The sequence below is a fragment of the Hippopotamus amphibius genome, chromosome 14 (assembly GCF_030028045.1).
Source record: "Hippopotamus amphibius kiboko isolate mHipAmp2 chromosome 14, mHipAmp2.hap2, whole genome shotgun sequence".
Taxonomy (NCBI): domain Eukaryota; kingdom Metazoa; phylum Chordata; class Mammalia; order Artiodactyla; family Hippopotamidae; genus Hippopotamus; species Hippopotamus amphibius.
This window is the reverse complement of record NC_080199.1, coordinates 17,606,537-17,633,945: the sequence shown is the minus strand read 5'-3', so window position 1 is coordinate 17,633,945 and position 27,409 is coordinate 17,606,537. Positions and strand designations below refer to the sequence as shown.

General features: G+C 42.9%; 1 protein-coding gene across 2 annotated transcripts in view; it reads right to left on the bottom strand.

Annotated features, from left to right (window-relative positions):
- Positions 1-27,409, bottom strand: part of ABCC4 (ATP binding cassette subfamily C member 4) — a 208,385-nt gene that overhangs the window by 145,322 nt on the left and 35,654 nt on the right. For both annotated transcript variants that reach the window (XM_057707595.1, XM_057707594.1), the window contains exons 2-4: positions 24,656-24,766; positions 23,990-24,110; positions 12,768-12,992 (exon numbers count right to left, since the gene is read on the bottom strand). In XM_057707595.1, coding sequence (XP_057563578.1) covers positions 12,768-12,992; positions 23,990-24,110; positions 24,656-24,766 — 457 coding nt within the window. The remainder of the gene's footprint in view (positions 1-12,767; positions 12,993-23,989; positions 24,111-24,655; positions 24,767-27,409) is intronic.

The window sequence follows — 27,409 nt, the reverse complement described above, 5'->3', positions numbered from 1 at the left end:
AGATCAGCTTGATGCTTTGTGATGACCTAGAGGGATAGGGAGGGTGGGAGGGTGGGAGGGAGGCTCAAGTGGAAGGGTATATGGGGATATATGTATACATAGAGCTGATTCACTCTGCTGTACAGCACAAACTAATACAGCATTGTAAAGCAATTATACTCCAATAAAGATATGGGAAAATAAGAATATGAAAAAGGATATGTCTATATATATGTGCATATATATATATATTTTTTTGGGGGGGTACACCAGGTTATATTTTTTATATATACTTTTCTGTACAGCAGAAATTAAACACAACATTGTAAATCAACTACACTTCAATCAAAAATTTTTAAAAATAAAAAATAAAAAAATTTTAAAAAGGAATTAGGAGAAAAATGCAGACAGCAATGAGGACAAGCTCCTCCCAGAAAGCCACCTAACACACTCTCTACCCAATTCCATTTTCCTTAATCCCATGTGCCCCTACTCATTGGAGTGAAGCTTACAGAACAGCAGCTGGGTACCCACAACTGTGAATTCCCTGAGATTCTGAGCAAAGAAAATGACCCGGTTAGTTCAGCTAACGAGTCCCAGAGGGAGGAGGAAGACTTCAAAACAGAACCAAGGCTGAGTCACTTGCTTAGAAAGGGAGCCAGAGAGGGTGCAGCTCTCTCTGAAATGCCTTCCTTTTTCTCCACAACTAACTCAAAGTTCATCACCACAGCTGAGGATCAGGGTGCATGGTAAAATTTTTTCCAATGAATACTTTGTAAATGTATGACCTCTAGGGGACTTCCCTGGTGACACAGTGGTTAAGAATCCACCTGCCAATGCAGGTTTGATCCCTGGTCCAGGAAAATCCCACATGCCGCAGAACAACTAAGCCTGTGCGCCACAACTACTGGGCCTGCCCTCTAGAGCTCTCGAGCCAAAACTACTGAGCCTGCCCGCCACAACTATCGAAGCCTGTGTGCCACAACTATTGAGGCCAAATGCTGCAACTACTGAAGCAGGAGCGCCTAGAGCCTGTTCTCTGAAAAAAGAGAAGTCACTGCAACAGTAAGCCCTCACAATGCAAAGAAGAGTAGCCCCCAACTGCCACAACTAAAGAAGGCTGACACTTAGCAACAAAGAACCAACACAGCCATAAATCAATCAATCAATCAATCAATCAATCAATCTTTTTTTAAAATGTACGATCTCTACCCTTTCCAAAAAAATTAAACTAGCCTTGAGGGCATTATGCAAAGTGATAAGCCAGTCACCCAAGGACAACTCCTATATGATTTCACATACATGAGGTCTCTCGAGCCAGCAAATATACTAAGACAGAAAGTAAAACGGAAAGCTGTCATCCAATGGGCATACAGTTCTGGTGATGGATGGTGGTGATGGTTGCACAACAACGTGAATGTACTTAATACCACTGAATTGTAGACTCAGAGATGGCGAACTTAGTCAATTTATATTTTGACTATTTTAACATAGAAATAAAAAATTTGTTAATTTAGAAAACAATTACCTTTGAAGACCTGAACGAAAATAACCACCCACCAAAAACTGTAAACCTAGCTAAATATTTTAAAGAATGAAGGAGAAATAAAAACATATTCAGACAAACAAAAAAAAATTGTTTAATTAGAATTCTTAAAAATAGGCACGAGTCATGATGACAGCACAAATCCCAGGGAAAGGAGGGCAGAACATTCATGCTGCTGTTTCCCTTTTCCAAGAAGGCACCACATCTTCCCCTGCCCTGTCCCAGTCTGCTGCTCCCTTTAGCATTCAACAGTACAGTGTTTCCTAAACTTTCCGTATTATACGAATCCTCGGGGCACAGATTAAATAATACAGATTTCTAGGCCTCGTCCTTAAAAAATTCCAAGGGATTAGACAAAGGTTCTGGGTTTTTAACTAGGCACAAAGGTGACTCGTGCCAGAATTTGGTGACCCTCAGCCTGGCACACGCCGTCACCCTTTATATGTTCAGTGAAAGTCTGAACAGGTCTGTACTTCAGGTCAAACTACCACGCCCTGCACTGTACACAGAGCGCCCAGCTGCAAGGCTCATAAATACCCAGCTATTAAAAGCAGTGGAGAGACTGCTGCTCTGATGAACAGCCGAGTAGCTGAGAGTGGAAAAGCCCCACCACCACCTCTGCAACCACATTACTGGGCACTGGATATCAGGCTGATCCTTGAGAAGGGGGACACCCACGAGGTGAACATGATCACTGCTCTGGCTCGCAGCCATTTCCCAACCACGGCAGCAAAGTGAAGTCCAAACTTTACAGCAGCCCCACCGAGCCGAGGTGAGGCCAGAGACTGAGTCAGCTGCAGCGGCTGGTACCTCCGGGGCAAGGTGCCAACCAAGAAAGAGGTTTACAAAAAAGAAAGATCTGTGGAGCCTCAGGGCACAGGGTATCCCCCCTTCTCTTCACCCCCTCCCCACCTCACACACATAAATAATTATCCAGCCTTAAACGGCACTACTGCTGAGGTTTAGAACCCCTCCTCTGAAACACACTTACTCTAGACTTGTCCTAGAAAAGACTAACACCAAGGCCTAAGAAGACCCACAAGAAACACGGGGCCTGAAGATGGAGTCCCACCAGTTAGACAAGCTTGGGAAAAACACCTGAGGACTTCCAAAGATCTAACCTAACAAAGCACCAAACCAAGCCTACACAAGTTCAAAGCCAGATTTAGGCAAAATTCAACACTCTTCAGAAGAGCATCTGGATGCAGACCTACAAGGTAGCTTGCATAATGTCCAATAAACAATTTAAAAGTCCTACTTCCCTGGTGGTCCAGTGGTTAAGAATCCGCCTTCCAATGCAGAGGACGCAGGTTTGATCCCTGGTTAGGAAACTAAGATCCCACATGCCATGGGGCAACTACAGACCCCACACACCACAATGAAAGATCCTGCATGCCACAACTAAGACCCAAAGCAGCCAAAAATAAATAAATAAATAAATAATTTTTTTTAATTTTTAAAGTCCTAGACATGCAAAGAAATTTTAAAATGTAACACACAGCAAAAAAGAAAGCAGTCTTCATATTAAAAACAAACCCAAGTTGGGAATTCCCTGGCGGTCCAGTGGTTAAGACTCTGCATTTCCACTGTCGGCGGCACAGGTTCGTTTCCTAGTCTGGGAACTAAGGTTCCCCCCCACCCCCCAAAAAACACCACACACCACACACACAAAATCCAAGTTGACCCAAAACTTGGATTTTGAAATATTTCAAGAAAATTATACATACATTCAAAGAATATACATCTGTCAAAGCACAAATGCACAAATACATGTGCATTTACGTAAATTACTCTTGAGTTGATTAAAAAGTAGTGAGGAGAAATAGAACTTTAGATATATGAAAAGAGAAGACAGCATTGAATATTGTATCATATACCCAAAACTTGGAAATTTAGTTACATTAACTTTTGATGGAAGAGTGTAGGAATTTTGTTGCTGTTGTTAGGGAATTTTTGAAAGGAAGCAAGTATTGACAATTAGCTTTCAGACTGGCTAACCAGTAAAAACCTACCCTGGGTCACACACAGCCCACCTCCAGGGGGTACTCACACTTGGCACAGCTTAAGTGGAACAGTGTGCTGCCAAACTCAGTCTCCCATAAACAAATGCAGCAAAACATCCCATCTGAAGGTAACTTTGGCATACGCAGCCCAAAACATGGACCAAAGAGATGCTCCATGTAAGGCCATGAATATAGACATCTTTCACCCTGAGACTAGTAAATACAAGGAGTCCATTAGATGGGCTATCAATGCAGCCAGTGAGGAGGTAAGATTGTAGTCAATATAGTGACAAAACTGGACACAAGCTGTACACATAAAGAGACTATAACTATATGAATATGTGTGGCTAGATAAAGACTGGAAACGAATCTGCAAAAATGATACCTGCCATTATAGGATGATGGTGTTTGGGGTATTTCCTTCCAAATATTTGGAATAATGGTAAGGAAAACCAGTAATGCTAAAGAAATGACCCAAATTTCAAGACAGACTGGTTTGTGAATTCCTAACAGAACTACAATTTCCTAACCAACAATTGTCTCCCCTTCTATAATTAACCCCTCAGGGCTGACGCCATTCTAGTCTTCTTTTCTCCCTCTCTCATGAACACTACAACACATTAAAAGGTCTACATACTAATTGATTTTGCTATTCTGTCTAACATGTATTTCTGCCCATTATTATACTAGATCAGTTCACATATACGAGATGAAATAAGACATTATTATTTTCTTCAGTGACCCACCACTCTCATTTCCAGGTTATCATGAGCAGTTCATGAGAACTAAATGCTTCACCAAATAGGCAAAATGGTAAGAGTGAATGAATGAATGAATGAATGAAAAGCTTGTAAGATATTCAGACTGCACCTGCCAGACCTGACTTCCTTTCCAATCATTATCTCCATGTGGCTCACTTACAACTTCGTGTATACCCATGCACAACATGCTTCAGATGCATTTTTCTAAATCACTGCTCTCGTCACTTACTACCTTACTCAAAATTTCCAGGGGTTCCCCTTCACCAACTAAATAAATTCAAGGGCCTTAAGCTCATGCTCAAGGTCCTCCATCACCTGGTCCCAATATTCCTTCCTAGATGTACCTCGGAGGCTAGTGCTCCCCTAAATTTTTTTCTTAATATTTACTTATTTTATTTATTTCTTTTTCTGCTGCATTGAGTCTTAGTTGCTGCACGTGGAATCTTCACTGAGGCATGCAGGACCTTTCGTTGTGGCGCCAGGCTTCTCTCTAGTTGTGGTGTGTGGGGTTTCTCTTCTCTAGTTGTGGTGTGCAGGCTCCAGAGCACTTGGGCTCTGTAGTTTGCCGCTCTCGGGCTCTCTAGTTGAGGAGCGTGAGCTCAGCAGTTGTGGCACATAGGCTTAGCTGCCCCGTGGCATGTGGCATCTTAGTTCCCCCACCAGGGATCGAACCTGCATCCCCTGCATTGGAAGGCGGATTCTTTACCACTGGGACACCAGGGAAGTCCCTCTCCTAAATTTTTATGCCAACTGTGCTTCTACAATTTCCTGAATAAACCGTTTCAGCTTTCCATCTCAGTATTGCTCAATGCATGGAATGCCCCACTATGTGCATACACAGAGACACACACACAGATACACATACACCCCTCTATCAATCGGAGGGATCCTTTCTTAAACCATTAAGTCTGTACACCTGTGCACCACTTAGACCCATGCTGCTATTTCATCACACAAGGGTGCCATCTAACAATGGCACCCTTGTGTGACTGAGTGCCAGTAATGAAGATGATAGGAATGTTTGAACCATAGCTAAATGCTGGGCACAATGTTAAATGCTTTACACAGGTTGACTCATTTAATCCTCTCTACAACCGAAAGAGCTGGGTACTATTACAAACAAGGAAATTTAGGCTTAGAGCAGTTTGCCTAAGGCAAATATCTACACAGAGGAAAACTGGGATTCACACAAAAGCAATCAAACTGCAGAGTCCTGTTAGATTTACTACCCTCCACCCTCCTAAATTTAATCAATGACTTCCGTAAAAAGCGCTTTGCAGGAGTTAGTTTATCCAGTGCTCACAAAAGCACCAAGCAGCAGATATTCTCTGCTCCAATGTTTAAACTCAGGAAACTGAGGCCCTGAGAAGTGAGTTCACTTACTCACAGTTCAGCAAACAGCAAAATCAGGACTGGATCTCAGGTCTGACTGCTCTCAGAGTCCATGCTCACAGTCTCTACCCTATCTGACCTGCCACACTGTCTTCTAAAAAGCACCTGTTTACCTGACTCAATGCCTCATGAGATTCCCGGTGCAGAATCTGAGACACAGGAGGACTACAGCACGGCAACCATCCTTCAGGTTTACAGCTGCAATGTCAAAAGAGTATTTTCACTGAGAAAGAGTAAACTTGCAACCCACATGCTATCCGTATGTACTGGAAGATCTTGGTTATAAGACATAAGAAAAAACTTAAGCTGAACATGATGCATTTGAGGCCTTTAACTATCACCTGACATCTTTTAAAACTCCCCCCATTCCCAAAAAAAGGGCAGGGGGGGTAGGGAACTTACCTGGCAGTCCAGTGGTTAAGACTCTGCACTTCCACTGCAGGGGGCATGGGTTTGAACTCTTGTCAGAGAACCAACATCCTTCCCAGGGCGCAGCGAAAATACAATACAATACAATACAATTCCCCCCATATCAATATAAATGGAATGCCCAGGACGTCTCTGTTGGCGCAGTGGTTAAGAATCTGCCTGCCAATGCAAGGGACACGGGTTTGATCCCAGGGCCGGGAAGATCCCACATGCTGGAGCAACTAAGCCCGTGTGCCACAAATACTGGGCCTGTGCTCTAGAGCCCACAAGCCACAACTACTGAGTCCACATGCTGCAACTACTGAAGCCCGAGAGCCTAGAGCTCATGCTCTGCAACAAGAAGCCACCGCAATGAGAAGCCCAGGCAAGGCAACAAAGAGCAGCCCCCACTCCCCACAACTAGGGAAAACTCGCGAGCAGCAGCGAAGACCCAACACAGCCAAATATTTTTAAAAAAAGGGGGGGGGAATGCCCTTGGAGAGGGCCCGGGTATCAGTGTTGTTTTTGAATTTTCATGAATCTGTCGTGCAGCAGTTTGGGAACCACTAAGCTAAGTATTCCCTTCCGGTTTCCACTGCATCTCACACAGCAGACAGTTCTCAGGTGATAGAATGCAACTAATGCCCATTCCTCTCCAGCAGCAGAAACGTCCCTTTTCAACAAAGCTAAACCAACAGCCTCTCCTTCCTTAACCTGCTTTGTCAGCTCATACTCCTACCCACAGAAAATTAAACTTTCACCCAATGGCTCCTCTTAGCTTTCCCCTAACAAATTAGAACAATGGCCAATTGCCCCTTGATGAGATTAACTCTTCACAAAATGCACAGATCCAATTTAAGTTTATAACAGGAACAAAAGAGAAATAAAGAAAAAAATGTGTTTGATAGATTTTAAAATTGTTAAACAGTGTAAGAAGCATGAGTAGTTCATTCTAATTTTGTCAGAAAGTTAGAAAACACCATCAGTAGAGAAAGTCCAAACAAAGTATCACATGCTTCAAGGGAGTCAGTCTATTTCCATAAATATCACACTGTTTCACTTTCACATTACTCAAGATGCTGGTCCCTCAGTATCTTCAGAAAGAAAATGTAATACAACCACAGACTAGTAAGCAAGATACTAGATTGAACCATATGAAATTGCTGTTTTATAAGCCCAAATCAGTTGAATATCTGTCATTTCATATAGTCCAGTCTAAATTTAAAGCAATATACTATCTGTACCGAAACAGAATTAACTTTAAATAGAAACAAAAGTTCTGAGAACTATGAACACGACATCACATGGCTGAGACAGTGACAGAGCTTTCTATTGCCTGCTTTCCACAATCCAAGGAGCAAATCCAGAGGGAGATGAAACTGGAAGGGTGGCATGAAGAGGGAGGTGCTGCGGGGGGGGTGAACCCTTCCCTTCTCACACTTAGCACACTCGGTGCATACATTTTTTTACAGTCAGGCTCCGTTTACGCAGACGACGGACGGCACACACCGTTCAGAGGAGTCGGCAAGCTTGGCCACTCCCTGCACGCTGGAAGGGCTCCTCTACTTCCTCCTTAGGCTGTGAGAGAAAGGACGCCTGCTGTCCTGACCACTGATCTCAAAATATAACTGAGCTGAAGAAGTATCTGAAAAAGAGAAGTAAAATGGTCGAGAGGAGGAGGTCTTAAGAGGCAGTATCAAAGGAAAGAGAAGTAAAATGGTCTTAAGAGGCAGTATTAAAGGAAAGAGAAGTAAAATGGTTGAGAGGAGGAGGTCTTAAGAGGCAGTATTAAAGGAAAGAGAAGTAAAATGGTCTTAAGAGGCAGTATTAAAGGAAAGAGAAAGAGTCCTTCACTCAGAAAGATGACGGTTACCTGAAACCATGAAATAGAAATGGTATGGATACAAAGAGCATGTATGTCCCCCCAAATTACAGAATTCTGAAACTAGACCTACATGTAGATGATTGAAAACAGATCTAAGGTAAGTAAGACTATTTCTCTAGGCAGGATGCTGATCTATAGAAACAACCTCCTTGAATCAGTAGATTCTCGTTACTGACAATTCATGTTCTACAGTCGCTATGAATGGGAATTAGTGAATACTAATTGCTCCTGAGGGAAATACAGTGCTGGGGTTCTGTCAGCCTTTGGTAACAACAGCATCAACTACTCAATATTTAAATAACCTTGTTTTACATATGTTTCTATTTAACCTTATTTAATCTCTATTGTTAATTCATTAATACTAGCCTCAAAGCCAGCAACCCTGTAACATATACCTGAACCAAGCTTACTTAACCTACACATACATTTTCTCCACAAGACACATCACGTCTTACCCCTTCTTAGGAACACCAGACAGCACTTCAGCACGCACATTTAGGGGCCATTTTAAACTGCAAAATCACCCCCAAATAGCACAAAAATGCAGAAAGCAAGGCACTAAGTAGACCACGAAAAGGCCATCGGTTTCACAGTATGAAAACAGGAACATGTTGTTTCACCCCAGCTGGGAACATGTCAGATAACAAAAGACTTAAGGGACTATGTGCACACCCACAGAAGACCATGAAAAAGTATTGATTTTTAGAATTACAAATAAATTTTAACAAACAGGCAAATTAGCAAACAGAATCTACGAATATTCAGGGTTGACTGTACATAAATTCTTGTAAGACAGATCTACAATAAAGGATAAAGGGATGTCTGCAGGGAGTCAACTCATCTTAGAAGCTGAAACAAAAGATGACAAATCTCTCTTGCCAACTATCCTTTGGATAACACTAAGGAGAGTGAAGATGAGATTTCAGCCACGATAAGAAACCTGCCAAACTGATCAGATGCTGCAGGTAAGTCTGCACTGGATAAGAAGCAGCAGAGAACACTCAGTGATCTCAATGACTATGCATCCTGGGTTTACCTGGCACTCAGAGTAAACCAATCCATCATGAGGACCCACCACGGGGAACCACCACGGTTCTGCAACCTCACACAAAGTCAGGAAACCTAGAGCCCACTAGACTATGAAGGAGCCTCTTAAGGAAAAATCTCTATGCCCTATGCATTTTATAACACATAAAATCTCTGTACCATATGACAAGACCATTCTGGTTGGTGAAAATGCTACAGTCTGAACATCTGAACATTCAGGCTCAAAGACAAGGTCAGGATTGGCAAATGGGAGATACAGTCTCACTGCTGACTGGGGTTGGAGATGGACAGCTGTCTTCAATCCAGGCTCCGCTTGCTTCAAGTTACCATCTTCCCGGCCCCACCTCCCATGCTCTAAGTTAGGGAAGTTACCCTTTGACATTTGAAGCTGGAAGAGTTCTTCTGTGTCTCAACCAAGAACAAAGACAGGAATTAAGACACTGGTCTCACTGTAAAGGTGATAGCAACTCATGCTGGGAATATCACCAGGGACTGTGGGCCATTGTCTGAAATGAATGAGTGTAATATTTAAAACACTATTCCTCTGAGGAACCTGTGTTCTTAATGCCAGTTTGCTGACTTTATAAAAAGCACAGCCTGTGCTGCACAATCCCTTTATTTGGTAAGAAGTTTGAAAAAATCCCCTAGAGGTTTAAGGAAACTGAAGAGACCATCATGAGCTGTTTAAACAGACCACCAACTAGAGCCACTGATCCAAACAAAATGTCATAGTTCATAAAAACTTCTCATTTAGTCCTCAAGTTAAACAGAAAAATCAGTGATCAAGTGTGGATATAAAATGATGTAGCCACAATGGAATAGAGTACTGTATAGAAATTCCTCAAAACACTTAAACATAAAATTAGCATATAATACAGCAATTCCACTTCCTGGGGAGTGGAAAAGAACTGAAAGCACAGACCTGAACAAATTATTTGTACACTCATGTTCACAGCAGCATAATTCACAATAGCCAAAAGGTAGAAACAACCCAAATGTCCACTGACAGATGAATGGATACACAAAATGTTGTACAGACCTATAATGGACTATTACTCAGCCTTAAAAAGGAATTAAATTCTGACACCTGCTACAACAGGGATGCACCTTGAAGACACTGTGCTACAGGACATAAGCCAGACACAAAATGACAAACACTGTGTGATTCCACACCTATGAGGCACCTAAAGTAGTCAGATTCGTCAAGAGAATTAGAATGGTGATGGTTGTGAGGGGAGGGGACTGGGGAGTTAAGTGTTTAATGGGTGCAGAGGTTCCGTGTGGGAAGAAGAAAAAGTTCTGGAGGTAAACAGTAATGATGGCTGCACAACAATGTGAATGTATCTAATGTCACTAAACAGTGCACTTAAAAAGTTAAAATGCACAATTTGATGTTGTGTATGTTTTACTACAATTTTTATAAAAAGCAATGATCAAAAGTAATTTTACCAAAGGAGTCAAAAGGTGAATAAATGACAAGTTTTTCTTATATATGATACATGCCAGAAGATCATTCAAAATTACAACTGTGACTACAGGCTTAGCAACTATTCCATTTCTAACACCCAACCTGATTCTTCCCAGGACCAGGGATTAGGAGGTGGGGCCTGAACATAAACCCCAAAGATCAGAGGGGCCCTTCCAGAGCTGCTCTGCAGCACCAGCTTTTGCCCTAAGAGATCAGCGCACCTGCAACCTGCAAAGAAGTGTCGGATTGCTGCACCTCAGCAGGATTCTAGATGCTGCTCATGAGGAAACCGGTCTTTCCAATCTTTCTGGAATTTCAGATTAAATCTATGGTTTAACCCCAACAATACCTGACTTTGTAAAGGGATAATTCTCTTAGCCTAATCAAGCCAGCAAATTAATGGCTTTGGGAGATGTTTACATTCATCAAATTAATGGCTTTGGGAGATGTTTACATTCATCGAAGCAAACTTGCCACATCATATCAGATTTCCCAAAGGCGACGTTTCCAAGCGTTAGTGGAAAGAGGAAGAAAAACAGGTAGACAAGGGCTCACCTGTGCAGCAAAGAGGGATCTTTGTTTGACTGAACCATCACTTCACACCAAAAGAAATGTTTTCACAGTGCAGTTCTGGTGAAATTTATTTATGGGACCTAAGCATGATCTGGAAAGACAAAGGTCTAGCTAATTTGTGGCAATCTGAGTATTTCTCTCCTTAAAAGTGCAACAGAATAACGAAGATGGTGATGAACGACAAGGAAGACCCCTGACTAGTTTACCGGCACCACTGCCATTTCCAAGTCAAAAGGAGGAAACCAGCTTAGATGCTATAGCCAAAAACAGACAATGGGATGCCAGGTCCCCAGATTCACACAGCCCTCAAATTAACAAGACTCTGCTCAAGGAAAGATGAGGAGACTTCTCGCGTTTTGCCAACAAAAGTACTGCCCCAAGAAACAGAAGCTCTAGATAAGTAGCAACTAGGTAAAAGAAGTGATCATTTCAGTTTAAATTTTTGGTCTTAGCCTTCAATGACAACTTTGTTTTTTAATAAAAATTCTATGTATTTAAAGTGTACAACATGATGCTTTGATATAGATATACAGTGGGAAATAATTACTGTAGTAAAACCACTTAACATGTCCATTATGTAGCTGTCCTTTTTGTGTGTGTCTGCTATCTCAATAAATTTCAATACAATGCAGTCAAATGAAAATTCTTAAGAAAGTAAGTAGGGCAAAGAGATATCCAGGATCAAGTTTATAAAGAGCCCTTCAGCTCTTAACACTGGTGTATCTGTGGCAATTCCTTTGTAAATACACCTGGAATCCTTACTCTTTTTCTACTAGCTAAAACCAGGGTAATCTATGGAATAATTTTATGGGAATTTCTCAATACAAAAGCACTGAAAACATCAAACCAGGTCTTATTAAAACTGCTATAATGTATACAAAAGTAAAAAATGTATTAAGAAAAAAATTTGGAATCAATGGCAACAAATTCTCTCCAAAATTACTAAAACAATGAAAATTTTCAAGTTTTTATCCCAAACATCTATTTTTTTAATACTGTTATGAACAATCACAACTCTGTAATACAATGAATCTATATGTGGAATGGACTTCATTTATATTTTGTCTTTAGTTAACATAATTACAACGAATATGAATAGATGAGTCACTTAAAAATATAAACATTCCCTTTCTCAAATACATTCTTTTCTCCTAGATTTAATTTTATAGATCCAATCACTTAAGTTTACTATTAAATATAACTGTGTAAATAATGGTTTTCATGAGAGCAACAACAACAACAAAATTTCCATAAATATCACTATGAGATTTAGGCATGAAAATATTAAAAATCAGCTTGATATTTTGATGCTTACAGAATTGATTACAAATTTACTGCATATTATGCAACAGCCTGTGAATGAAGGTTATCAAAAGCAGCCCTGACCTGATCTCAATAGAAATCTTTACATTATATTTTTGTAAAGTTTGCTTCAACAACAAAATTGTTTGGATGCAAACAGCAAGCTTTTGTAGTATGGTGTAAATGAGTATAGTCATAAAAGAAAAATTTTTCCCGGGTACAATGTCTTTTTCTCACTTTTTTACTGAAGTATACTTGATATGCAATATTAGATAAGTTACATGTGTACAATAGTGATTGACAATTTTTACTAATTATAAAATTTTGAAATTACAGAGAACTTTCCCAAAATGCTTCTGATGCTTCAGGGGAGGTACATACTTTGGAAATGAATGACACTTACCTTGCGATAAATCATATGGCACATGGCTACTCTTAACCTCATCCCCGCACACTGGACATGATAGAAGTATAAGTGGTGCAGAGTGGCCAAAACGAGTGTGCAGGCACTCAGCACTCCAGCGTAGCCATAAGCTTCGTACAAAGCAGCAGAATCGGTGGCATCGTAGTTTTCAAAATAACCAATAATTTTCCCCAAAATTATGGGCTGAACTACTCTGGTACTTTCCTAAAAGTAAAGAAAAAAAGACAATTAGAAATACAAGCCAAAACCAGTTTTTCTTAAGTTTACTTCTATTATTACCTGTTAAAAAGGCAGGGACTTCCCTGGTGGTGCAGTGGTTAAGAATCCGCCTAGCAATGCAGGGGACACGGGTTCAATCCCTGGTCTGGGAAAATCCCACATGCCATAGAGCAACTAAGCCCGTGTACCACAACTACTAAGCGTGTGCACCAAGAGTCCGTGCTCCACAAGAGAAGCCACCGCAATGAGAAGCCCATGCACCACAGTGAAGAACAACTAGAAAAAGCCTGCTTAGAGCAACAGACCCAACACAGCCAAACAAAAACAAAACAACAACAAAAATTAAACACATAAATCTTTAAAAAAACAGAAAGGCATTTTAATAAAATGCAACATTCATGGCTAATGTAAAAGAAAAATACACAGACCCACTAACTTCTGTAAGACAAGCAGACAACAGTTTTACCTTAGGCCAAACTTTTACAAAGATAATAAAGGCTTAGTACATTGTGCTTGGTACACTGTAGATGCTCAATAAATATTCTAACCAGTGCTTCAGAATACATATGGCAAAATACCAAGTGAGTCTTGCCCTAAGATGAGCAGAAGAAGGGTAAGAAATTTGCGTGCATGTGAAGGAGCCCCGCTGGCAGCCTGCCCCTGTCCCCTGTACCTTCAATGTCCCAGCCCAACAGAAACTCAAGATGGTTCATGTATAGGAGGCCCCCTTCCTGCCATCACCTTCTGCTTTAAGAGCCTTTATGAACTGAGACATTGACAAAAACACATCCATTCTTTCCCATTCCCAACTACACATGTCCAGAGATCAAGAGAATAAAGACCAGCTTCTACTGGAGCATCACAAAGAAACCACTTTTGAGAGGTTCCCAGACTCTCCACCCCAAGGGGCACTCCGTCAATATGTTTCTACCCTCTAGAAGCTGGGATGTTCCTTGAGTCAAAATTAAACACAGCAGAAGCCAACCTAAAAGATGACATCTTCAGTGGTTCTCTGTTTGACATACCAGGTAACGGTTTGGAAGAAATATTACCAATTATCTCCTTCTCAAGGCAAAAATTAAAATCCTAAACCAGTGATGGGGGTGGGGAAATTGGCGCTTACCTCCTGAGTAAGACTTAGGGAAAGCAATTTTCTTTCCCAAAACTAAAGGCAAAGAAACAGCAACACTTGCCCACCCTGCCAAATGGCCACTCCACCCCACAACCTACCTCCTCCCTCTAGTCACCCCTTAAAAGTACCCTTCTTCCAAACACTCAATACAAATCCAAATGACCAAAAATAAACACCTCCGCCCTCAAGTCACTTCCTCCAAAGACTTCTCAAAAGACAAAATGCCAAATGTTTAGAAACCTTTGCAGAACTCTGCTTTTCCTTCTCAGCAATCCCTCCTCACTAACACAGACGTGGTAAACAACTGACGTTTGCTTTTGATAGCTCTCTTCTGTCTGTCCGAAGCTGAAGAACCCACACGCGAGAGGAATGGAAGGAGAATTCAAAACACCAAACATGAAACAAAACTAACATGCATTTTCTGCTCAACCAACTAGTTAGTGCCTGGTCAGGATATTTACAGAAAGCTGTCCCCGTCCCTCAAATGGGTGTGTCATCGAACCCCAACACTCCTGTCTTGCTCTACACACATGCACACACACGTTCAAAGGCCGCACCAACTGCCTTGCCTTCCACAAGGTCACAGAAGGTTTCATCTACTATAGAGAAGGGAACACCGTTTAGCTGAAGAATTATGAGTAAGGTGATCAGATCAAAGTAAGATGATCGATTCTCAAGAACACAAAGGCTCATTGTTACATTTCCAGCATGCCCGATCATTCATCCCAAAGGGCATGAAGAGCTTATGAAAGAGCCCCTCATACCGTGCATTGTAAATCAGACTGTTTATAGTTTACCGAGATGGAAATCTGGAGGTTTAAACACAGAGGAGCAAAAATGTCAAATTGTACACATGGGCAGTCGCAGCCCAGGTATGGCTGAGGGCAGCCCAGTGCTGCAGCCTACAAACCCCAGGCTCTCCACCAGAAGCCCAGAAGTAACATCTGCCATCCCAAACTTTCCTAAAACTTATGATTCTCTTTGGGAATCACTGCTGCCTGTTACTCAGCTCTCCATTTGAGCCCCAAATCGGTACTCCACCAAAGAGGATACCAACAGATGCAACAAATTTAGCAAAAAAGAGTGCAAAGTAAAGGCAGCTCACTACTGCCTAAGCATCTTGATTTTTTTCACTGAGACCGTCTTTAATAACCGAGTCGCATTAGGGAGTAAAACAGTCTCATTAAGGAGTAAAAGCCAGTCCATGGCCCAAAGCTTCCACACATCTGTCTGTTCTTGATCCTAATCCTCAACCAGAGAGAAATAAAACAACTGAGAAAGTACTCATCATCAAACTTGAAACTAACCAAATGAAAACTTTCTGGATAAGCAGGAACAAGGTCAAAAATTGCTCCCATAAACCCTTCATCTTTGATACCAACCTATGACCCAGTGAATATTCTCTCCACAAACAACTGAGAGTATAGTTCTTACTCCTTCACAAGCATTCTTCACAACTTCAAAAGCATAAAGGATTTTTAAAAGTTCCCAATATAATACAACAAAGCCCCTTTTTCAAGGTTCCATGAGAGTCTCTCAGGCAAATATTTCTTGGTGGAGTCCTTGGTATTCAGCCTCCTGAAAGCACCTCACATTTGACCTCACCTCTTCCTTTTAGAGGAACTTCTCACACACTTTGATGCTAGAACCTCCCCAGTGGGTGTAGCTCCTCCTCCATGTTTCCCCACGAACTTTAAACATTTCTTGCCCAACTCCATCATGTCTTATTCATGAGGGGTAAAAAAAAAAAGAAATGGAAACCATCTAACACACAAAGAAATAAATGAGTGCACTTGTGGGAAAATGAATAGGCAGCTAATCTTTGGAAATCAGGGAAGAGGTGACAAAGTTAGAGTTGAGAAAGATAAGAAGGAAAAGCAGTGAATCTGAGGAAATAATCATCAGGATTCTAGATCTGTCTTCGCTCCTCTTTTACACAGTGGTCTTTATCCTGACTGCATCACCTGCAAGGAGTTAAGAGCATTCAGAGGCCCGAGGCCCAGCCTCCAGAAACTGGTTTAGGTTCAACTGATGAGGGATGGAGCCTGAAGTTCCCTCTCCCTGGACGATTTCGGTTGCAGGAACTACCCCCAGGTAAGCACTTACTACCCTCCACGCCTACAACGTCACCGCATCTGAGCCTGCAGGGGCTACAAATCTGCGCTGAATGACATACGACTTCCACAAAGGGTTTTAACCAGAATTCCATGAGACCTATCATACTTCCAAGAAATACCCAGGTGAACCCAAGTCCTGAGGTTCCAACTAAAGGAGGGGGCGGACCTTATGAGAGGTTAGTAGGAAAGGCAGGGTAAACAAAGCAAGAAAGGTGGAGTCAGATTCGTTATGCAAACCTAATCTCCACTGTGATTTACAGCCAACCTTCTTTCAGGTACAGAGAAAAAGAAACCCTTACAAATGATTTCCTTTATCATGTAAATGTCCCCGTGTCTGTTTCTCAAAAAATAGCTCAAAATAATCTTTACTCCAAAAAGGCATATTCTAGGGTGGTGCATTCTGCTACCTTTCAACCCTTTCTATTTCTGAAATGTTCTTTAAAATCCTCAGGAAAAAAAAAAAAAAGCCACACTGCAAGAAGCAGCTAAAAGAGGAGCAAAGAGCTGTTCTCAGGAAAAAAATAAACTGTTGTCAGAAGGTTTTGGCTCTGTGAGCCTTCACTGGAGGCTGTGGCAAGACAGGAAGCCTCAGGACAGAATACGGAAAACCCTGGTCTAAGAATCAGAACACTTTGCTTCAGAAACTAGATTGGGCACCTGCAAGTCACATGATACTAAGCCCATCTTGTGCCCTCCTGTGCCTTCAGGTCCTCATCTGCGGAAATACTTGCCTTGTTTACCTCAGAGGAATGCTGGGACAACTAAATGAGATACAACAGCTCAAAGTGCTCTGAAACCAGCATTAAGAACAAGTGTAAGCTATGATCACTTTATTACACAGAAGTCCTAGGAAGAGACATATTCTATCCTTAACGGCCAAGGCTGGTTTCACAAAGGGCTTGGAAAACTCATTGCTTCCTACAGGCGATCATAGTACAACAAGTACTCTTGAGAAAAGTCATTCATAAAGGCCAACTTTTCTGGACAGTAATGAAAAGTTTCAGTTATAAGTAGATTTTTAAAATTTGAACAATTATAAATGCAGCCTTCTTAAAATGAGTTACCATATGCGATGGAACATTACTCAGCTATAAAAAGGAATGAGATGGAGCCATATGTAATGAGGTAGACAGACCCAGAGTCTGTCATACAGAGTGAAGTAAGCCAGAAAGAGAAAAACAAATATTGTATGCTAACTCATATATACGGAATCTAAAAAAAAAAAAGCAAACAAAAAAAATGGTACTGATGAACCCAGTGACAAGACAATAAGGATGCAGATGCAGAGAATGGACTGAAGGACACGAGGCTGGCAGGAGGCAGGGGGCGAAGGGGAAGCTGGGACGAAGTGAGAAAGTAGCATAGACATATATATACTACCAACTGTAAAATAGATAGCCAGTGAGAAGTTGCTGTATAACAAAGGGAGTTCAGCTCGATGATGGATGATGCCTTGGAGGACTGGGACAGGGAGGGTGAGGGGGAGTCGCGGGAGGGAGGGAATATGGGGATATGTGTATAAATACAGACGACTGACTTTGGTGTACCTCAAAAACTGGTACAAGAGTGTAAAGCAATTATATTCCAATAAATAAATAAATAAATAAAATGAGTTACCTACTTCCCTGACTTATAAAAGAAAACGGATCAAGGGGGATAAGGGGATGAGTGAAATAGGTTACGGAAATTATAAGGTACAATCTTACAGTTATAAAATAAATAAGAGAATGTAATGTACAGCATAGGAAACAGTCAATAATTTCGGACGTATGTATTTGTATGGTGACAGACTCACCACGGTAATCATTCTGTAATGCAAAGAAATATTTAATCACTATGTCGTATACCTGAAAGTAAAATATTATAAGTCAATCATACTTCAAATTTTTTTTTAATTTTGTTATAATAAAAACTTACATGTTTTCAAAAAAGGAAAAAAATGGATTGAAAAGCTTCCCTCTCATTTATGACTCAAGGTCATCACTGTGGATATTACTGACATCTAATGGCTCATGCTATGCACTCAAGAAGCAGCAGCAGGGTGTACCCAGCAGGTCTGCCCTGCAGGTCCCCGTCCGCTTTGCTCAGTGCTCCCTCCTCCTCTCCCTTGCTGTGTGGTCCTCAGGGGTTGCTCTCGGCCCACAGTATCTTTGCCACCAGCAGCCATACCTTAGCCTCCTGAGTTGAGCAGAAGTGAGGGACACTTGGAAGAAAGGGTTGGGAAATAAATGCAAAGGCCCAGTACAGCTCTCAGAGAACCAGCCCTGAGTCCACACACAAACCCCACTGAGGGACTCAGAGAAATCTGTTTACTTCCTGCCCGTCAGCTGAGCTCCAAAGTGAAGATTTACACAAACATGTGCCTTCCTATAGCCTCCACCTGGAGCAGAGAAAATCAGCAGAAGTGGCCTTGGACAAAAGCCAAGTGACCAGAGAAGACAGAGCTATTTCTAAGGGTCCCAAGAATAGGACATAATCCCTGGCCACTCCTCCCCGCTCAGGAGAAGGGGCTGGGCACACCCACATTTGCTCTGAGGTCACCCCACTTACACACCAACAGGTGGGGACCTCATCGCTCAGAGAGAAGGCCCTGATGACCTGAGACGGTGGCCTGTGTCTCTGGCCCAGACAGAGGCTTTGGGCTGCTCCTCTCCACCCTGAGGGCCCTGGGCAGGCAGAGACCTGTTCTCCCACCCGTGATCTCCATGGAGGTGCACACAGGGGCCAGGTGAGCTGGGAACTCGCTGGCTGTTCTGTTCTATTAGGGGTGGCCTGCAAGAGCTCCACGTTCAACATCAGCCTGGGGCTTGTTTCTGTCAGCGTTACTGTCATTCCTAATGCTCACAGGACAGAGGTTTTCATACTTCGAAATCCTAACCCTAAAAGCCTGGCCCGGGACTAGCATCGCCTGCCTCTTCTCGCTGGTGTTGCCTGTAGTGCCGGGGAGGCCCTTCCTGCGCTGTGGGAGGTCACAGCACGCTGCCTGGGAATCATGGATGATCCGTGAGGCGTTCTGTGCACCAGAGGAATCAAAAGAGGGCTGGAGGCCACAGAGGAAATGTGCTTGCATTTTAGAGAATCCTGGACTGAGTACAGATCTTCCCCTAACTAAAATACAAAGACCAACAAGCAGCACAGATAGAAGATCACAAAATGGGAAGTTGCTTCATAAAATCAATTATTTAACTAACGTTCATTCCATCTAACTCAGTAGCTTTAATCTCTGAAAACCCAAAAAAGCACCTGAAAATGAGTTCCTTCCCAGCTTCATCATAAGAAATGATTTCTAACTTCTCCAAAATAGCAGTGTGTCAAAAGGCAAGTCTAGGAAAGCAGGAATATTTGTGTTGGATTTCAGGTTTCTTTTGACTGCCAACAAAAAATAATCAAGGTTTATTTCTCCTTGAGCTTTAATGGCCCTCAACTCCCTGAACTCCACTGCATCAGAATGAAGAGCTCTGCAAGCTATTATCCTAAGGACACAAATTTAAAATGAGCACCACGCTCCAGTCATAACACTCAGCTAGGGAATACAGGCCACTGGCTAGTTTTATACTGTAAACCACCAGGAGTTCTGCCAGTTATTATTCTAACCAGTCCAGCTGGTCCCACCCAGCTGTCCCTAAGACCTCAGGCCTGGGGCACACCCTGTGTGTGGGAAAGTGCATTCAGACAACAGAACAAGACAACTGCTCCACGCCCCAGTAACTGACCTGGGGTTCTCATTCTCACTGAGCAAATGCAACCCCAGATTCACAGGGATGCCAGCCCTCAGCAAGCAACCGAGCACTCTTTACTAAAAAACAACACAGAAGACTCCGTCTGCGCCCAGATTATCAAGGTCCCAATGCAGCCACTATCCAAGAACCATTACCTTCCCCCGGTCCATCTCAAGGAGCTGCTCTGGAATGGTTTCATAAGAGTGTGGATGGATGTTTAGACTTAGCTCACCAGGGCAGCCACAACCTCATCCACTTGGGGATGGTAGCGATAGAAGGTGGCTTCCTAAAAGGCTCCTGGCCCACCTGAACACAGCTTGCTGCTGCTGCTAGTGTCAGCACCCCTGTCACTTCCAGCACCTGGCAGACATGGCGACCTGAACGCTGCCCTCATTTACGATCCCCAATCTGACTTCCTGCTCCAGGGAGTTCTTAGCATCCTATTCATTATCCTTAGGCCAAGTTCAGGATGCATGTGTCTGAGACCACGAAAACAAAGCTCTGAAGACAAGCCTTCCCGACCCTGGACAAGTTCTCCATCATTGAGATGGACATTCTCATAAGTCAGAGCGCCTGAGATGGAACCTCAGTCTGTCCTTTATGTCTCATGTGACGACAAACACACGATGTAACTACTTGGCACTTGGGGTCCTCTTCTCTACAATGGGGGTAATATAATACCTTTGTTGACTTAGCCAAAGAAGTAATACTAATATCACACATAACATGCTCATAGCAGTTCTGATGCACAGTATTTTTCAAGAGTTTATTATTTTTATTACTACACTGATAGTACTGCTGTCACCAGCAGTATGGGGTCACCATCACCAGTACTACTGAATATAAGTCCCTGTTACTGCTACTAATACTTCCAGTGCTACTACTGAGATGAGCCCCCCAGGTTCACCAGGTCCTCTACTCCGTACTTTTCTGCCATAACTGCCCAACAACCAACACCCTTAAAGAGGGACCAGGACTCTTTAACAGTAGCACCTTATGCAGCCCCCAGGCCTGGCCTTCCTGGACCCCCAGCAGGAAGTCTAACCGGGACTGGACAACTTTGGAATGAATGCTCCCAGCACCTCGGCAGGCAACTCCCTCTCAGGAAGAACCCCAGCTCCTGTGGCCTCTCCCTCTATGTCTGCTTCTCCCATAAGTTGCCACAGCAAAGACCCGGAGCTCATATTAGGATGGGATCCATCCGAGGCTTAGTGACCCCAGGGAGCCAACAGCCCCGGACAAGAAAATAAACCAGCAGCTCAGTTCAAACCCAGCCATGTGGGCCACGCTTTGAGCTCCGTCTGCCTTCAGCTTCTTCAGCATCTGGTACCAAAGAGAAACTAGAGAACCAGGGACAGCAGAGAAAGGCCTGTTCCAGGATACAATCAACACTAAACCCTGAGGCCACTCATCCCTGCTCACTGCGTACCAGGCAGCTGGCATGAGCCGCAGGCACACCCTAAAGCCCAAGGGTTTCCCGACAAGCAGAATTCATGAGCCCTCTGCTCTGTGAGGTCAGGAAATCCTGCACACACAGGCCACACCCGCTTGACACCTGTGTATTTCAAATGAAGACTTACTGTGTCTATGTAGAAACACCATCACTGGGACAGCTGTAAAGAAGAGCTGGGACAGCCTGAGGGACTCCTGCTCCCTCTCCAACCCACAAGGAAATCACATGGGTTTGCATCTCCACAAGGCCCTTCACAAAGCCACAGCAGTATCTAGGCGGTGAGTGCTCTCTCAAAGGTAGCGCTCTGCCCCATATACCTGTCCCCATCCTCTGGTACAATGGCCAACCCACCATTGTCCTCAACGAGAACTCAATCTCCCAGGACCATCCAGTCACCTGTGAGCTGACAGATTCTCTGGTTTCTCCAGGTGTGTGGGGCAGACTTCACCTACCCAGCTGTACACAGCCCACAGTACCTTTCACTACAACAAAGCCTTTTAAAAAAGAGCCAAGCAATGAAAAACTGGGTGGAAGATCTAAATAGACATTCCTCCAAAGAAGACATACAGACGGCCAAAAAACACATAAAAAAATGCTCAACATCACGGATTATTAGAGAACTGCAAATCAAAACTATAATGAGGTATCACCTCACATGGGTCAGAATGGCCATCATCAAAAAATCTACAAACAATAAATGCTGCAGAGCATGTGGAGAAAAGGGAACCCTCCTGTACTGTTGGTGGAAATGTAAATTGGTGTAACCACTATGGAGAACAGTATGGAGGTTCCTCAAAATACCTACCATATGACCCAGCAATCCCACTCCTGGGCATATATCCATAAAAAACCATAGTTCCAAAAGATACATGCATCCCAATGTTCATTGCAGCACTATTTACAATAGCCAGGACATGGAAGCAATCTAAATATCCATCAACAGAGGACTGGATAAAGAAGATGTGGTACATATATACAATGGAATATTACTCAGCCATAGAAAGGAACAAAATTGTGCCATTTGCAAAGATGTGGACATACCAAGAGACTGTCATACAGAGTGAAGTAAGAAAGAGCAAAACAAGTATCGTATAATATTGTGTATATGTGGAATCTAGAAAAATGGTACAGATGAACTTATTTGCAAAGCAGAAACAGAAACAGAGAGTAGAGAACAAACATGAATACCAAGGAGGGAAGCAGGGGGATGAATTGGGAGATTGGTATTGACATATATACACTACTATGTATAAAATAGATAACTAATGAGAACCTATTACATAGCACGGAGAGCTCTACTCAGTGCTCTGTGGCAACCTAAATAGGAAGAAAATCTAAAATAGAGGGGATATATGTGTACATTAACTGATTCACTTTGCTGTACAAAAGAAACTAATACAACATTGTGAGGCAACTATAGTCCAATAAAATTTTAAAAAAAACAAAAAAAAGAGCCATGCCTCCCACCTACAAACCATCCACAAAAATGTACTTATGACAACTTATCACCTTCTGCATCTAAAACAACCCTTTCATAGCGACTGCATCTTCTGTCCCTCCTGCTCTCACATACTCACAGGCTGCCCGTGTCCCTAAGGCACTAAGGTGCCCTGGAGAGCACAAGCCACCCAGGTGGGTTTGCAGCAGACCGCCAGCAGCCGCAGCCAGAACAGGGAGGCTGACTGGCCCTGGGCCCCCAAGTGGAACTGCCTCACTGGGGGATCCTAACCCAGGGTCATGGAGGTCACTGACCTCATGGCTTTCTGCCTTAGGTTTTCCCCTGCACATCCCCTCCTACACCCTCTGCAAATGCCGGGCTACAGAGACTTCCTTGAGGGTGTAGGTTCTTCTTTTGGTCAAGGATTACTCAGCACTTATACTGAGCACGAAGAACATTCTAACTTGGTATAAAATGTCTTTACTTTTCGGTGCCACTCTCCCATAACACTATGTGTCAATCAGTGAAAAGGAAAATAGTAATCCCCCGGAGGTGCAGTCCTTTGAGTACCTGTCCTTTCTAAAGATAAGCGCAACACTGACCTACATCACGCTTCCTAGATATTTTTTTTATAAATTTATTTATTTATTTATTTATTTAATTTATTTATTGGCTGCGTTGGGTCTTCGTTGCTGCACACGGGCTTTCTCTAGTTGCTGCGAACGGGGGCTACTCTTCATTGTGGTGCGCAGGCTCCTCACTGTAGTGGCTTCTCTTGTTGTGGAGCATGGGTCCTAGGCACATGGGCTTCAGTAGTTGCGGTACATGGGCTCAGTAGTTGTGGCTCACGGGCTCTAGAGCACAGGCTCAATAGTTGTGGTGCACGGGCTTAGTTGCTCCGTGGCATGTGGAATCTTCCCAGGGCAGGGCTCAAACCCATGTCCCCTGCATTGGCAGGCAGATTCTTTACCACTGCGCCACCTAGGAAGTCCCTTCCTAGACATTTTACAGACATTTCATCCTCAGACCTTAAATCACTGACCTCTCTCCCCACCCGTCGCGTCCACCTCAGTACTGACCCGCATACACTGAAAAGCGATGCGCTATATGTAACAGCTTTTACCTCAATTAATGTAAAAATTCCCAAAACTAAATAGGATTTCCAGTAACACTTTATGATTGCTTTCGTTAAAGAAGGCTCCCGTGCATCCTTCTCGGCTCTCAAAACTTCTTGATCCCAGTACCTGTGATGAGAAACAAAGCACAGTAAAGAACAGCCCCGCCACAGGCAAAGGGGGGAGGTGACAGAGGGGAGGAGAAGCCTTTACTACAGGGCGCTGTGTGGCTGCCCCATAAAGGCTGGCTAATTGCTTGCAGGGCTCCTGAAAGATGAGCCTTGTGGACCCTGAAGCAACAGGAAAACACCTTTGAGGGGAAGAGTCCCAGTCTCAGGAAACAAGTTCCTGCCACGCTTTGCTGGAGTCACAGCACCAAGAGCAGCCCAAGAGGGCAGACAGCCTCCTCCAGGGACACCACCTCCGGGGACAGAGCTCGGCGTCCAACGTCTGGGCTGCTGGCTCCCTCCACGTCCATAAACGCACAGGAAACACGGGGCCCCCAGCCTCCAAAGGGGGCTAAGCCCGGGCTCAGCCTGAGGGGGGTGAGCGTGCAGTGTCAGGGGAAGGAGGCTCCAGAAGAGCCCGGAGGAGGCAAAACCCACTCCAAACCGTGAGCCACACGGAGAAGTTCTTACTCCTCCTTCCCCTTCTCCTCTCTGCCTGCTGCTCACCCTTGCAGCTCTTCTCCAAGGTGCTTGGAGCGATCTTCCGGAAGCACTGAGTACATGTCATCTTCTTCTAATCTCCGCTTGTGACCAATTTTAAACAAGGGGTTTAGCCACCTGTTTAAGAGAAAAGGAGAGTGATATACATCCAACCTACACACCTCTAATTAGAATCCCACACTGATGGGCTGTTTTTTTTTTTTTTAATATTACAAAATTAAAGAGAGCTACATTTTAAATATAGAGATATGGGAGAAAAAATAAGATATATGTTTAGACACACACACATACACACACACATACTCCATATGCTGAGAGGCCCTGGAAGAAATGACACACTGGTAGCAAAAAGCATTCAAGCCCCCAGATCTTGGTGTTTTGTTTTTTTTAACATACACAATTATTATAATTTTTTTTTTCTGATGAAAACTTTTAAGGTTAACTCTCAGCAGCTTTCAAATATGCAACACCTTATTAACCATAGTCACCATGCTGGACATTACGTCTCCATGACTTATTTATTTTATAACTGAAGTTTGGGCCTTTTGGCCCCCTTCACCCAGATCTTGGCTTTTTAATATCCTTCCTAAAAAGAACCAGGGCTCCTTGAAGCAATGGCTGATTCCAGGATTGGTGTGGTATGTGATAGCACCTGACAATTAGCTTTTTTGATCATAAGTGCCTGACATTAAGCTTTGGAGACACTCACTTTGAAGACACTCAACTGGAATAAATGCAGGCCAGCCACACAATTAGATAAAGAGCCAGGCCACCCCCTCCATGATGTTCACTGTTTCAGAAAGCTCTGGTTGACCTGATAACAGATCTTCTCAATGACTGCTTGATGCTCCCTTCCTGAACTTTAATTCCTACTCTTATGTTTTAAATTCAGCAATAGAGAGTGATTAGAAACCCTAGGCACCCAGACCTTGACCCCAACAAGGAAGAAATGCGGGTCCAAGCTCGCTCATGCACTCACTCACTTGCGCTCTCTCTCTCTACCCAGGACCTCGCTGTGTGGCCCCAGGTGTGTCTTGTACTCTTCAGGACCTGTGAGGGATAAGCCTCACCATTTCAAAGCTCCCTGATGGTTGTTGCTGAGACACGTCTCATAATCTTAAGAACCACAAGGGCCGGTCCAGCCACAATAGAGGCTCTAAAAGGGGAACTGTCTGTGGCGGCTGCTGTAACTAGAATGGGGCCAGGTGAGCAATGCCCAGGCATTCCCAGCAACAGCATCACTATGGATACGCCAAGACCAACAGGCAGAGAAAGTACCAGATGGACCTGGGACATCTTGCGCCATAAAATAAGGAAGCACTCAAGGAATCGTGAGCATGTGTGCAAAGGACAGAGAAGCCAGCTTGAAGGGCTCTCGTAGACAAATCTAAGATACTTTAGGTATTAAATAAGTATCAATGAATTATCACCCACTAAATAACAAAAGAATGGCTCTTTATTGCTTCGAAAGCTGTTGCATTCTAGAATGCAAACAAATATAGAAGGAACACTTTAGTCAGAAAAGTATCAATGGAAGTTAAAACTAGTGGGTGAAAGTTTGATGTGAACCATGACATTTACATAATCTCAAATTACCTCTCTATAAATTATTATGAATATGAATTACTATGAATTCCATTATTATTAATGGAAAAAACAGTAACTATACAAAGGACTAAAAAAAAAGTATTCAAATCTATTATGCATTATTTAAATGATAGTGATTAATATGCAGAGACAGCCCAAAGATTAACACCATTTTACTCACTTTGCCAGAGTAAGGAAATTTCCAAGCCCAGACAATAATAACCCATGAAAGCAGAGACCACGTTTCTCTTACTTACTGCGTTATTCCTAACACAATACTGGTAGAGAGGAGATGCTCAAGAATTCTTTGTTGAATAAATGAATGCCTACGAATTATTAAAGAAGCAATAAGAGAGACTGGGCTTCAGATTTTGCTAACCCTGGTAGCTTGGCACCTTTAAAGAACCCTGGTCCAGGACTCTAGTCACAGCAGTGGTACTGAGGACCCAGGGTCTCACCTGTCCTCCCCGCATCTCTTTCTCTACTCCAGTTCAGTATCTCCAGGACCCCTAATGCCTCTAGGTCTCAATTTCCTTCCAAAACAAAGTATAAATCTGTGAGCATCACCACTAAACACGTTTGAAACATGTTTGGCCATTCAGCCTACAGTTATTCCCTACAGAAAACGCTCAGGGAATCAACACTGGGACTTAGTTACCCTGAAAGGCCCTTTTTAAAATTCTGCTTGCACAGGAAAACATTCTCAACATCACTAATGGTCAGGGAAATGCAAATAAAAACCACAATGAGATGCTACTTCACATATATTAGAATGACTATTATCTGGAAGGGAGGAAGGGAGGGAGGAAATAACGTGTTGGCAAGGATGCGGAGAAACTGGAACCCATGCACACTGCTGGTGGGAGTGTAAAATTGTGTAATCACAAAGGACAAGTATTGTATGATTCCACTTATATGAAGTACTCAGTCAAATTCAGAGAGAAACAAAGTAGCCCTGTGGTTGCCAGAGGCAGGAAGGAAGGGGAGTGGGGAATTAGTGTTTAATGACACACTAATGCAGGATGAAAAGTTCTGGAAATTGGTTGCACAACAATATGATTGTACTTCACACTACTGAACCGTATGCTTAAAAATGGTCAAGATGGTAAATTTTATGTTATATGCATTTTACCACAATTTTTTAAAATGTAATAATAGTTTGCCACTTTCTGA